Source organism: Mauremys reevesii, linkage group 6 (assembly GCF_016161935.1).
Source record: "Mauremys reevesii isolate NIE-2019 linkage group 6, ASM1616193v1, whole genome shotgun sequence".
NCBI classification, from domain to species: Eukaryota; Metazoa; Chordata; order Testudines; family Geoemydidae; genus Mauremys; species Mauremys reevesii.
This window is the reverse complement of record NC_052628.1, coordinates 107,209,849-107,224,252: the sequence shown is the minus strand read 5'-3', so window position 1 is coordinate 107,224,252 and position 14,404 is coordinate 107,209,849. Positions and strand designations below refer to the sequence as shown.

At 44.4% G+C, this 14,404-nt stretch overlaps 1 protein-coding gene across 3 annotated transcripts in view; it reads right to left on the bottom strand.

The window, feature by feature from the left end:
* Nucleotides 1–8,021, bottom strand: part of LOC120407584 (methylthioadenosine phosphorylase) — a 62,204-nt gene extending 54,183 nt beyond the window's left edge. For 2 of the 3 annotated variants that reach the window (XM_039543282.1, XM_039543285.1), the window contains exon 1: nt 7,779–8,021. In XM_039543282.1, the coding sequence (XP_039399216.1) occupies nt 7,779–7,883 (105 nt within the window). In that variant the 5' untranslated portion in view covers nt 7,884–8,021. Of the gene's footprint in view, nt 1–4,715; nt 4,872–7,778 lie in introns of those variants that run through there. The other variant, XM_039543284.1, reaches the window with a different exon arrangement.
* Between the last annotated feature and the right edge of the window lie 6,383 nt (nt 8,022–14,404).

The window sequence follows — 14,404 nt, the reverse complement described above, 5'->3', positions numbered from 1 at the left end:
GCAAAGTTTCAAAAAGTTCAATGAATAGAAGATTGTTGGGGGCAGAATAGATCTGGACAAGAAGAAGAAGTCTGGAGATAAATGTGAGAAGGGAGGGACATATACTTTTTTTGTTAAAATATTATATGTTTGCTGGTGAAGAAAAAAAATCCAGAATACTAAACGTTGTTGTTTTTGTTAAATAAAACAATTTAAATGTCTGTCTGGTGATGTTCTCCTCCTAATACAGCCTGGCAAGAAAATCCTCCAAATATTAATGATTAACCTCTTGAATTGGAGATAGTTCACCTCCCAATGACGTCATAAATATCTGCTTCATCCTTTGGTAAATGAAATATCCAAACAATCATTCATTTTCTGATTTAGCTGTAAAACTAATCTAAAAAGTTTTCAGAATAAATCACTGTTTAAAAATGTATAGTGTACACTTTCTAAAAATGAAACCTACATCTACCTCTGAGTTGTGAAGAATATGTATTAAGGTTAAAACAACAAACAAGAATGCACTTTTATGTAGAAAACCATGATTAAATCGAGTCTTCCTGACTAGTGATTTAAATCAGGATTTAAATCAATTTTATTTAAATCAAATCCACCCTGACTTCAAGTCAGGAGGTACTGCAGCACCCCCCGCCCTCTTCATCCCTAGTTTCAGCACCTATGGACTTTTGCACAGACTAGCAACGTGAAAACGTACTCATGTCCCTGCATGGGTTTATAGAGCATGCACTGAAGCCAGCGCTGCTGCATCTTCAGTGCTATTTTTAGCTGTACTAGCTGTTATGCCTGGGGGAATTCTGCACCACTGCGAAATGCAGAATTTGATGTTTCCCCTGCAGAATTGGGGCTGCAGAGCTGCTGGTGGCCATTAGGGGCATTGCAGCCCGGTGGGGATGGAGGCTCTGCAGCCTTGCTTGATCCTCATCCACCCGGGGACGGGAGGAGGCCTAGGAGTCCTGGCTCTGGCAAAGGGTGAGGAAGGGCACCATGTCCCCACGGGGAATAGTAAAGAAACTCAAGGAGTACAGGACCTGGAAGAATGGTGCGCACATGTCTGGGCCAAGGGTGCCTCGTAGCTGGGCTCTGGGGGAGCGGAATGCAGTTGTCAGTGGCTGGGTTCTGGGGAGAGGGAGGTGCAGGTGCCTCAGCTTTTGCGGTGCCCTGCAGCTGGGCTGTGGGGGGAGGGAGGTGTGGCCATCTGGGCTCTGGGGTGCCCTGAAGCTGGGCTCTGGGGGGGGAGAGGGTTCTGGAGCTGGAAGGTGCTCCATGGCTGGATTCTGGTGGGAGGGAGTTCAGGTGTCTGGGCTCTGGGGGGGGAGGGCCCACACAGCCCCCTCCAGTATGCCCCCAATTGGATTTCTTTAACTCTCTACTCCTGGGGGAATCTTTTTTCATTGTCGTCTATATTGTTGACATACTCGCTGACAGGTATTTTGAAATAAGTTACCAAAATAATTGAAATTGGAGTGATTATACTGTGCTATTGACAAATAAAATATGCAGAATTTGGCAGAATTTCAAAATGTGTGCAGAATTTTTAATTTTCTTGGCACAGAATTTGCCTAGGAGGTATGTCTCGTGGTAGTATGTCTACACAAGCTGCTATTGGACCTTTGACTGAAGCATAGACATATCCTTATGGGACCAATCACAAACCACGATCCTACCACAGGCTGGAAATTGTTCACATACTCTTCAGTGTTTGCTGAATTTTGTAACTCATACAAATCAGGATAGAAATTGTGAAATGTTTTTATTATTCATTGAAATTCTAAAAAAAAAAAATGAATAAAAAGGGTTAATAATCAAGTTGTTTTTAGTTGGGAACCACATATCTGCCAACATAAATGCAGCCCAGAATATAAGATTGAGGATAATTTCCGCAGAGTGTGCTTTTCAACCTGAATTGTTCTAGCTAGTAAAACGATAAACTTTGTAATTAAAGAGAACAATGCAAACTGGAGATATGGGGTTCTTCACCATATTATCAGTTGGCTGATGAAACTGGCCGATGTCTGTAGAACTTGGGCTACGGCCTCAGTTTTCACTACTACTTTTTTGTCTAGCCAGAATCTCTCTCTGTAACCCCTCTCATTTAGCAATATGGGCTGGGCAGGGTGATTGAGACTCCCTGGTTGAGAATCCACAATACAGCCAAACTGTTCTTTTTCCTAACTGACCTTACTCTTACACCTTCCCTCCTCCCAAAACACAATCGATGTGACACCATTTTTTATTTTCTGCTTTAAAAATCACAGCAAAACTTAGTTCCACTAATAGAAAATAGATTCTGTTTCTAAATTTCTAATAAAAAAAATCACAGATGCAATGGGATTTGAACACACCCCCTTTGTAATATAAAGCTGACAATTTAAACTCACAGGTAGGTGTCAGGGAGTGGCTTTGCTATGATGCTATTTGAGGAGCTGGAGCTACCATCACAGTCCACAGACAGCTTTCATCTCTGGGAATGCCACCAATCCAGGGAAGGTCTTATGCCAGGCTGCAGGAATGAGGAGCAAGCTGTCATCATTACAGAGATAAGGAGGTGGGGGAATGGATTACAGTGGTGTGCATTGCTGGGGGAAAGGTATGCCCCCCAACCTATCCGTGGTGTTGGGGAAATAGGAGTGGGTAGGGATTTGGGGGATGGTTGCAGATGGAACAATGGAGATTGGCAAATAGGAGGATAACCTAGTGCAATATGGGAGGGAATGAATCTTAGAGGCATGGGCCATCACCCTTATCTACCCTTTGGCAACAACTGGAAGCCACTGCAGAGAGCTGGGGAGGAAAGAAGGAGTGCTTCACAATGGGGAGGGACAATGCTGAGTCAGAGTAAGTTTTCTGCAAAGAGAAGATACACTAACTAGAAGCTGGGGGAATCACCATCCCTCTTTCCTTGTGCCACAGCTGTGCTAACCACGCTTGGTGACAGGTTTCAGTCTCCCAGGCAGGTAGTTCTCTCTAAAAGAGCCAGCAAAGGCTTATTAAAGCAGCTGCACCTCTGAGATGAGGAACTGACAGATAAAAGCCAGTTGTTTACCTGTAACCACTGTTTTTTGACAGGTGAGTGCAGATATATATTCCACTCAGGTGTGCATGCTCCCAAGGGGAATACACAGCTGTGACCACCCAAAGAAGAGAAAGCCCATCAGCTCCAGCACTGGACTTCATGCTTCCCTTCCACAAGCCAGTCTGGCTGCTCTTCTTCCTCTTCCTGTTTCCCAGCCCCTGGGGTTGGTCAGATGAGGCTGGAGTTAGGCAAAACAGCAGTTGGGCCTAGTGGCAGCATGGAACCATAGAGTTTACTGCTGCAGCCAGTCCTGCTTTCCTAGACCTTTCTGTGGGTTGTCATGGACACAGCTGCTCAGATAGTACCTCAATGGACAGATATCCCCGTGAGGGAGACTAGGCCTACCCCGTCCACGGAAAAGACAAATGGGGCAAGGCAAACTGGGATATCCCAAATTAGCTTCCCTTTTCTCTCAAGTCAGGGAAAATTTCTTGTCTACACATTGACCTCAAGAACTGAGGGAGCTTCTTCCAGTCCTTGATTCCCAGGTCCAAAAAGCTTGTCCTACAGGGGGGTGCAAAGGGCTAAGTGTGACAGCTTTAACTGTGGTGCCTCTGTCACTGGTGTGTATTAGAGTGACCCCATCGTACAGGCTATAGTACAAACATAAAACAGAAGGGAGCCCCTGCCCCCAAAGAGTTTACAATCTTAACACCTAAATTAACGCTAAATCAGAATTAACAGAGTCAGTTATTACAGGAGCTGGAGGAAAGTGGAGCCTTGCAGTGGAGCTCCCAGGGAGGGGGCACAGAGCCTCAGTGTGGATGAACCTGGCCTCTCCTAGCTCTTATTCCACAAGATCCGTATGCAGGATCATTTACAATTTCGGACAGTGGGGTAAGTGACGACAGGATTAGAACAGAATTCTGCAGGGCCCATAGCCTTAACTATAGCATTTGGTACTATACATGGAGTTGGGGAGGAAGCAAATCCCCAAAGCAGCAGGCAGTTAACAAATCAATACCTGGCATGCCTGGCAAACCTACAGCAAACAAGACACTGATCCAGTTAATAATTATGCTTTTACCCACTGTTTGACCAGAGCCCAGAAATAGCTGTAGGTAGAGCACAGGATTCTTAGTGCCAGGACAGTGTCTAACTCTTCCCTTTAAAGGTTGGATTCTGACACCCAGAGTTGTTGCGCTGTCATGCTCAGCTGCTGCTGCTTATTTGGCTGAAGCAGCAGCACCCTGTGAGTCTTTATGGCAACTGTAAATGAACGCAGCGCCCTGCCTCCCCTCCACACTCGAAAAGAAACCCCCTAGGAAGAGACTTTTATTAGACAGGAACACACGCTGGAGGCCTCAGCATGTCCGCACTGCGCCCACTGGGGGGTGCCCTGCAACACGGGCGGCAGGGCCCTGCCGGGCGGGCGGGGCCGCTGGGCTGAAGCGGGGACAGAAAGGGGGGCAGGAAAGGGCGCTGCCCCCCCGAGCCCAGGTGCCCCGCACCCCGGCGCAGGCAGGAGCCTGCCACATGTACCCAGCCGCAGAGGCGCCTCCCTCGGAGCCCACGTGCGCCCGCCTGACGAGTCCGCACCCCGCGGCGGCCGCCAGGAGCTCCCGGCGGGCAGAGGCTGAGCGGGGGGCGGAATCTCCCCTCCGCCGGGGCCCGGGCGGGAGCCCGCAGCGCCTCTTACCTTCACGGCCGGAGCGGCCGCGGCTGCAGCCATGTTTGCGGGAGGAAGGACGAGGAGGCGGTCCCGGCTCGGCTCGGCTCGGCCCTGCCCTCCGGGGGCTGCAGTCGGCGGAACTAGCCCCGCCCCCTGCAGCGAGGCGGCAGCCGCAGCCTCTGGGCAGCGCCGCCCCCCAGTCTGCGCTGGCACGGAGCGAGCCGCTGTCCGGCGCAGGGTGCGGGGCTAGCCCGAGGGGGGGGGCTGTAGCCTGGTAGGAGTGGGCGCAAGGCCGCCACCCAGGCTACCAGCGCGCAGCCCTCAGGGCTTCCCCCCCTGCCCGCGTGCTTCCCCCGGGGGCCAGGGGAGCGCTGTGGAAACCTGCCCCTGGCGATCTAGCTGCTTCCCCAGAGCGAGCAGGCGCGGGCTGACCTCGGGCAGGGACAAGGGCGCCAAGCCCTGCGTACAAAAATGAGTCAGGCCTCTCCCCAGTCAGGTTAGGTTACACATTGAATTGTGAGGGTGTTTTTTTTTAAAAATCGCCTTCCGGTGTTGGGGTGATGAGGGTTCCTGTTTTCAAGCTTTTCTTCACAAGCATGAAGGTTACAAACTTACTGTTAAAAATTTTTAAAAAAGAAAGCAACACGCTGAAATTCTCACATAACAACCCAATTCCTGTACTTTCACAAAAGCACTAAACAGTGTTGCCAACCATCTAATAACATGGAGCCAGCCATCTGCTGATTGATTTAGCAACAGCAGAACGAAGCAACTCCTATGAACTAACATAGGGAAAAATCCCTATAAAACTGGACTCTAAAGAATAAGGACTTTGAGTCTATGGTTCTGCTGCCAGCCTCCAGGAGCATCAGATGCATCTGACACAGACTCGGCTCCATCCTCATGACCAAGATACCTGGCCAGTAACTTGGCATGAGCAACATCTAGGCTGGTAACTATAACATCTATACAGAACCTGAATGAATGATTGTGTAAATCTGTGTGTGTGAATAAGTAGTAATAGAAACAAGTAGAAAAACATTGTTTTTTGTTTTGTTATGATATTTACAATAAATGTGGCATCTTTGCCTTATCCCTCTTAATAAGGTCCTGCTAGTTTTTATTGGTATAACACACTGACATGAACTGGGACCATATAGATCATTGTTGCAACCAAAGTCCTGTAGTGGCACCAAATCTTGTATAAAGGGGGTTAAATAAGGTACTATCTGTGTGCATGTATCATTTTTGTATTTAAAAGTTATAAGTGATGGCTCTATGCTGTCTGTATTCCAAACTTATGCTATGCTTCTGGGTGACACCCCAGACAAGTTGGTGTCAGCTCTGCTTAGCCTGCTTGATGGCCCATTAAGGATCATCAGCTATACAACTGACCCATTGAGAGAAGGCAGACACACCTTGTGACTCAGCAAGGCATGCAGGGACCTGCCTGTGGACAGAACTCAGGTTTTTCTAGGCCATGTGCTGGATAGGGTGTCCTTGGGACAAAGAAAGCAGAGATCACATGGAAAGGGATTATAAAAGGCAGATGCCTCATCTCCATCTGGTCTTCAATCTTGCTTCTTACCTCTGGAGGGACTTTGCTACCAATGGAAGCTCTACACAAAGGACTGATGACCCATCCCCTCTGTGGATGTACTGCAGAGACTTGATTTGAACCTGCAGCTTATTCCATCATTGCTACAAGCCTAAACCAAGAACTTTGCCATTACTGTATGCAATTGATTCCATGTAACCAATTCTAGCTCTCATCTATATCTTTTTTCCTTGTATGAATAAACCTTTAGATTCTAAAGGCTAGGCCACAGCGTGATTTGTGGGTAAGATCTGATTTGTATATTGACCTGGGTCTGGGGCTTGGTCCTTTGGGATCGAGAGAACCACTTTTCTTTTATGGAGGTATTGGTTTTCATAATCGTTTGTCCCCATAACAAGTGGCACTGGTGGTGATACTGAGAAACTGGAGTGTGTAAGGGAATTACTTGTGTGACTTGTAGTTAGCCAGTGGGGTAAAACCAAAGTCCTCTCTGTCTGGCTGGTTTGGTTTGCCTTAGAGGTGGAAAATCCCCAGCCTTGGGCTGTAACTGCCCTGGTTTAAGCAATTTGTCCTGAATTGGCACTTTCAGTTGGGTCCCACCAGAACCAGCATCGTTACAGATGCACAATGTGTTCACAAGAGAAAGTGGAGCAGATAAATATTTTGATCAAAATGTTTGAGGATTATTGGCCTGGTACATGATGTGAAACAAAATAGCAGTGTTGTGTACTTACCAAGCTTCCAGGCCTGGAATGCTACATTTCATAAATGTGCAAATCAAACTGTTTTAGGTAGAATGCACAACAATATCATTTCAAACTCACACGTAAGAATGGCTATACTGGGTCAGACCAAAGATCCACCTAGCCCAGTATCCTGTCTTCTGACAGCGGCAAATGCCAGGTGCCCCAGTGTGAATTAACAGAACAGGTAATCATCAAGCGATCCATTCCATCGCCCATTCCAGCTTCTGGCAAACAGAGACTAGGGACACCATCTCTGCCCATCCTGGCTAATAGCCATTGATGGACCTATCCTCCATGAACTTATCTAGTTCTTTTTTGAACCCTGTTATAGTGTTGGCCTTCACAACATTCTCTGGTAAAGAGTTCACACAACACACAGTCAACCTGTGGAACTCCTGTCTGATGCAGTATGGCTGTTTGTATATTCTTATGTGTGGGTTTGAAATTACGTTGTTGCAGATTCTATCTAAAACAGTCTGATTTGCACATAGCTCTCCTTTTTGCTCATGCACAGTAAGAGATTTTCTTCTTAACCTATCAGACCACAGTCACCATTACCCAAGACGATTATATTTTAAAAATCTGAGGAGTTGGAACCAAGATAACTAGCCTTGGGAGACACCCGGGAGATCAAAGAAGTTAGCCAGGTGAAACCTGAACTCAGCTGAACTGTCCACAAGGGGACTGAAGATCTTCAATTTCCATCTAGTGGCAGTGCTTACCTGATGTGAGCCAGAAGAGAAAAACATGTGCTACACATTATCAATAAATCAGCTGGCAGCCTACCCAGAATGGAAGTAACTGGTGATGCTCTGCCCATCTCCTCTTCTTCCCTCTCGCTCCCACTATTTGCTTCCCCAAGAACATGTCATTAGTAGGTGGTATGCTCATGGCATCAGGCTAGAGCCTCAACTACAGATGAGGACCCTTCTCCACAGCAGAGAAGAATGCATGCAAACATTCCCGTTTTATTCCCCCAATCCTGGGGCCATTTTGTGCCAGGCTTGTCTCCTGTTGTCAGTAAAAGCAGCCTGCACCATCTGCCAAGGAGCCATTATGACATACAAGGTAATTCAACCAATGCCAACTCTGGGACATTCCTCTGGTTACAGTGGGTGGCATATACTACAATGGTTCTTCCCTCCTCTTTTACAGTGGGATCAGGACATCAAATGTAAATACATCAATCATCTCTCCCCTCCTCCCTTCTTCTTAACCCTCTTCCCCCTTAAATTAGCTGTAGGTCCTAAAACTTAAGCAGATTATAATGTTTTAAAATTCTGATTTTCATTTATTAAAAAGAAATGTTGTTGACACTGGATGCATAGCTTCAGAAAATGTGATCTGAATGAACTTAGAAGTGATCAGATGCATATATACATTTCTGTAGTCAAAACAGTTTTCTGTAGCTATGTATCCAGTGTCATCTAAAATTAAGAAGGAAGAACAGGGAAACTGATAAATGATTAAGTATTATTTACAGGATCCAAATAGCAGAAACAGCACACTAAACACAATGTTTATTAGGTAGGAAGATCTGTTCATAGAAGTTCATATCAAATATAAAAAAGTAAATGGGCACCATCTAAAAGTGCAGGTATTAAACCGCATCAAAAGCAGGACTGTCCTGTAAGCAAAAATAAAATATATGATGTTTCTTTCATCCTCAGCTCTAAAGATGAAATTCTGACTTCATTGAAGTCAGTGGGAAAACTCCCATTTCACCTTTAGAATGTAGTGGAGAAAAACATTTTCACACGGAAACATCTCCATTTCAAGATAACTCGTGTTTATGATAAATAGGGAGAACAATATTTTCAAAGTTAACTATTGCAAATAGATAGTAATCACTATCCTGCAGGTGGCAGTATATTTGCATGCTATTGATATTAAAACACTGTATGAGTGACTGAAAGAAAGAGACAGAAAGTACAGTTTCCTATTTCAGAAAGAGCTAACCATAAATTATACTTCAGTAATCAGTATAAAAGTCAGTAGCTTCACATTAACTGTAGACAGTTCCTTGCCGCAGTGACTGTACCTTTCTCTGTGGTTGTACAGCACCATGCACTACTATGGGGCACAGAAAATGAGGGTGCACAGATACAATGTGGTTTACAGGAGATGAATGGCTGCAGAAAAAGAAATCCAATTTTTGACTCCCGAGTGCCATTTTCTTTTCTGAATAGAATGATCCCAGACATCGTGGGACAAATTGTGTCCTCAGATATGCTCATGGATGACATCCACCCCTGGTGCTGTGGCCAGGGCAAATCCTTCTGCACTACTTAAGCCCCCGGTAGGAGCAGCACAGTGGATAAGGGTACTAGTACCTATATAATCCTATGTACTGCAGAAAGGCTCTCCATGCTGGGCCTCCATAGGCCAGGATAGAATTCCATAAAGCAGTTTGACCCAAACAAATGGTACCCACAGAATCCATGTGTAGGCCCAGTGGCCCCAGCACCCACCGAGGAGCTGTTTGCTATTCTTGTCAATAAATTGGAATAGTAGATGTACAATAGGCCCAGCCTCACCTCCCTAACACTTCTGTGCACCATCAGGCTAGATCTTAATCTTTTGGGATTTATAAAGGTAGAATAGATTTCATCCATGCAGTGGAGCAACTCCTACTGAAATCAATAGGAAGTAAACATGAGTATCTAAATGCAAAATTTGGTCCCAGGAGTGCAAATTTTTGTCTTAATTGTATCTGTAAAATACAGTACCAGATAGAGAACATGCCCTAACCATTTGGGCCTCACCCAGACCACATCTAACATGACATACTTGCAATGTTTTCTCCAGAAATTGAAATCAGGGTGGGTGTTGACTGATGAGGGGTGAGACTGTTAGGGCACAGGTGGGGTGTATGGCTCCATAGTAAACACTGAAAAGTGTTTCACAACCATTTTATTAGATTTAACTCATGTTTTTAAATCATCACACAAATTAAAGTTGGTTACACAAGCCTCCTATGAAGCACTAGATCTATATCCTTCTTTGTTTCTTCTTGTCATTTTGTACAATTCTTTTAAGGAACTTCTCAAATGCACAGCATTAATTTTTGGTGGCTTCTCATGTGTCCGGTACTTCCAGTCCTTCATGATATGCTCATGATCATGCAGAAGGTAATTTATTTCAGAACACAAAATTCTATTCAATGAGGAAAAAGAATGCTCAACTGTAGCTCTTGTGACTGGGACTAGAAAGAGAGAAATTCCTACTTCTTTCATCCCAGGAAACATAGCACAAAAATTGGGTCAGACCACTAGTGATGATAAAGAAGTTGAAGTTAGATCTACATTTGTTCATCGTAGGATATTCCACTCTGTGTTCATATTCTCTATTCCATCCTGATCACATGGCAGCCCCACTGCAGGTGGTGCCTCTCTTCACTCAATTGTCAGTGTTTTATAAAACAGGCATCTGTAAAAGCTACATAGAGGTTGATAGAATCCAAAAGTAGTTGTTGTAGAGATGTAAGAATCAAGTCAGTGTACTTTACTTTTTCAGCTGGCTTAACAAACACTTCTTGTCCTCTTCATTTAAGGAGTCAATATAAGTGTCCTAATTAGTCAACTTCTGAACTGAAATCTTTGCTTCTTCCAGTATGTTTTCAATGGATCTCTCTCTGATTGATCCAAGTGTAGCTTCCATTGCTGGACAGAGTTCTACTGCTGTTGTAGCAGATTCCTGGATGGCATTGTTTAATGACCCAAGTGGTTTAAACAGTAGACTTACAAGAGATAATGGTGATTGTCTTCTCTAAACTTAGTAGCAAAAGTAGTTCACCAGCCTTACTACTTAGATCTGTCCCATCTTGGTAGATACTTTCCAAAGCCAATAATAATGGTTGCAGTAATTTTAAGACAACAGCCATGGATCGCTCAGGAGAAAGCCAGTGGGTTTTCCTAGGTTGGACTAATTTGAATTTCAGTCCCAGTATATCTTCTATATTTTACAAGAGGTTCAGTCCTTTTGAACTCTTGCTGAAAAAAGAGTTTACAGATTTTTAAATGCCTTTTGAAGATTCTGCAGCTTGTACTAGTGCTAGTTGGAGTAAATGGCCTCTTCAGTGTGTATAGGAGAGATTAGAGTTACACTTTTCGCTGAGAAAAGCTTGTACTACTCTATGTCTTCCAGAGAAGTTTGCAGCTCCATCAAATACACAAGCAGCCATCTCTTTGGGATTCAATTTACAAGCATTTAACTCTTCTAAGATGTGGGTTGTCAGAGTTGCAACCGATGCGTCTTCTATTACTTGAACGTCTAGAAATTCATCTATTGGCCTACCACTGACATCAAGATAATGTACGTAGTGACTTAGTACTTGACACCTATTTGCCTCGGTTCATTCATCAGCCATGTATGCACATTTTCTGAATGTGGTGAGAGAGTTCTTCACTTTTTCAACTGCTGAGTCTTTCACTCTTGCACTGCATGCTTCTAACCAGTCAGCTGAATTTCTTGCAGAAAGATAGTGAGCATTTGCTGGTCTTGGTCGGAACCAGTGTCCAATTTCAGGATTAACAAATGACAATTCACTTAACATTGGCCTCCAGTTTGTAGTGTGTGGTATCTGGTGCTTAAAGAGAAAGTATGATGTGACAGCCATGTTTGTTCGCATAAACTGTGTTGTGTCTCCAGCATTCTTAACAGCCTCATTAAGTTCTTCTAAAATTGGCTTTGACAATGACTGGCTTATAAGGCTTTCTGCATGTTGAGGCAGTCCAGAGGACTGTGTTTTGCAGCCTTTTCACATAGTTTGTCAACACTGGCTTGGCTGATCAGTCTGGCAAACCAAGCTCCTCCACTTTTATTATATAAATCCATGGTATGGTCACATCTTGAATGCCACGTGCAGTTCTGGTCACCTCATCTCTAAAAAGATATATTGGAGTTGGAAAAGGTACAGAGAAGGGAAACTAAAATGATTAGGGATATGGAATAGTTTCCATATGAGGAGAGATTAAAAAGACTGGGAATTTTTAGCTTTGAAAAGAGAGGACTAAAAGTGGACATGATAGAGATCTATACAATCTTGACTGGTGTGGAGAAAGTGAATAAGCTCCTTCACATAACACAAGAACTAGGGGTCACCCAATGAAATTAATAGGCAGCAGGGTTTAAAACAAACAAAAGGAAATACTTCTTCATACAATGTACAGTCAACCTGCTGAACTTTTTGCCAGGGGGTGTTGTGCAGGCCAAAATTATATCAGGGTTCAAAAAAGAACTAGATAAGTTCATGAAGGATAAGTCCATCAATGGCTATTAGCCAGGGATGCAACACCATGCTCTGAGAGCTTCTGCTTGACAGAAGCTGGGAGTGGATGACAGGGGATGGATCACTTGATAATTGCCGTGTTCTGTTAATTCCCTTTGAAGCACCTGGCATTGGACACTCTCAGAAGACAGGTATGGGCTAGATGGACCATTGGTCTGATGCCATGTGGCCATTATGTTATGTAAAAAATAATTATAATATAATAAAAATGTTTAGTACAGAAACTCCCCAAGATAACAACCTTGCAAGATAGCAACAATGTGAGATAATGACCTTGGCCAATAATGCGTTTTAAAAATCTTGGCTACTGGGAAATATATATTTATATAAGTTTCTCAGTCACAAATCTAGCATTCTGGAGCAAAGTCACTAAAACATAGTCCAACAAACAAATGTTCCTTTAACGTGCCCCTCCCTTCTCCCTCTACCACAGCCCACTCATAGTTGTTGTCCTTGGTCAGTGAAGACCCAGAGTTCAGAGGTGCTTTCGCGTGAGTTAATCTCCCACCCTGGGGTGGTGCGGGGGAGAAGGCACCTCGCTCATTCCTACAGTTGCTCGCTACTCACTCCGGGCACTCACTCTGGCCACTCCTGTTTGTTGAGCCACCGTTCACTCCACCACTCCATTACCGATGGCCCTGCACCATCACCTGCCACTGTGACCTCTGCTCGTCGGTCTCTTGAGGTTCCATCCAGCTCAGTGATTTCAGCTCTCAGTGGGGGAACCTCACAGCGAGTGCAGACTGGGCTGTGTTTTCCACAGAAAAGGTGCAGCAGGTCTAAGCACTTAGACCTGATTATTAGTGATTTCAGCTCTAGTGGTCACTTAACAAAACAAAAGACTCTCTATGGAGCCTAATAAGCTCTCTCTTTAAATAGCAGAGAGGAGCAAGTTAAACAGAGCCTGTGACTCTTAGGCATAGCAAACACCACCAAGCAAAACCCCTGTTATTCCCCCCCTCTCCTCCCATCACTGGGATCTGCCGTCCAAACCCCTTGCTTAGCGAGAGCAGTTCAGCTGAGGGTGACCAGCACTTAATTTGTAATGAAAGAGGCGCCAGGGCTCAAGCAAGTTTTTTACTTTAATAACTGATGCAGGAAGCCCAGGGGTCCTGGGGCTATGAACTGCCAAGCCTAGAGGTGCCGGGGCTCAGCCCAGGCAAAAATTAAGCACTGAGGGTGGCCCCTTCAGTCAGGACAGGCTAAGTACAATTCTGCTGCCCTTTACTCATACAATAAGGATAACAACATTTCATGACCCCCACAATCAATACTAAAGTGATTTGTAACCCAACACCAGCCAAAATTGATCACTTGGGCAACACAGGTCTGTCGATACCTAGGCAAAATAGGTGAGTTCATGAAATTACAGTCTGGTCCTGAAGCCTTCACACACCCCCATTCCCCGGCTCATCACTAGCTGTCAGGGGAGAGCTCATTTAGATCTTGCTTACAAATCATCATTTGAATTATAATGTGCCAACATTGTCAGAAAAAACAGCAGCTGTGTGAAGAAGCTAGATCTGCCACTGAGAATTGGACCCAGGGCCTTACAGTCCATTATGTAAGAACCCTTCCAAAAAAAGGCAAAAAGGAACTTCCTTCTGGCCAAGACAGAAGATTCGTCTCAGCTGGAAGTTGATCTTCATCTACCTTCCAGCACTGTACTTCCTTGTGTCTTCAATCTGTGTTAGAGGTCTGTATATGGAGCTAGTAAGTGCAAAATAGATACGGCTAAACCTTTCCTTTTAGTAAAAACTGGATTGTATTTATGTCATCTGAATTTTAGGTCACCTGAAATGAGTTAAAATGAAAAGTAGCTGAGTCTAGTAAAGCTAAACTCTAGTTCTTATTTCAATGCAAAAGTCATAATACTGCATTAGGTAAATGAAAGCAATGGGATTTTTCTCATTCTCTAGTGACAGCTGAATTCAAAGTGTGAGTTATCAAGGATAGTATTCAGATTTACCTTTATCCTTCATTGAATGGAATCTAGTTATGAATCATCTGGCAAAAATGCTTGGGGTAGAATTACTAGTGTTTAATTATTCAAAGAAAAAAATACCACAGTTGTATTGCAGTATTCATTTTTTAGGATATGCACACACACACAATCTTTTTT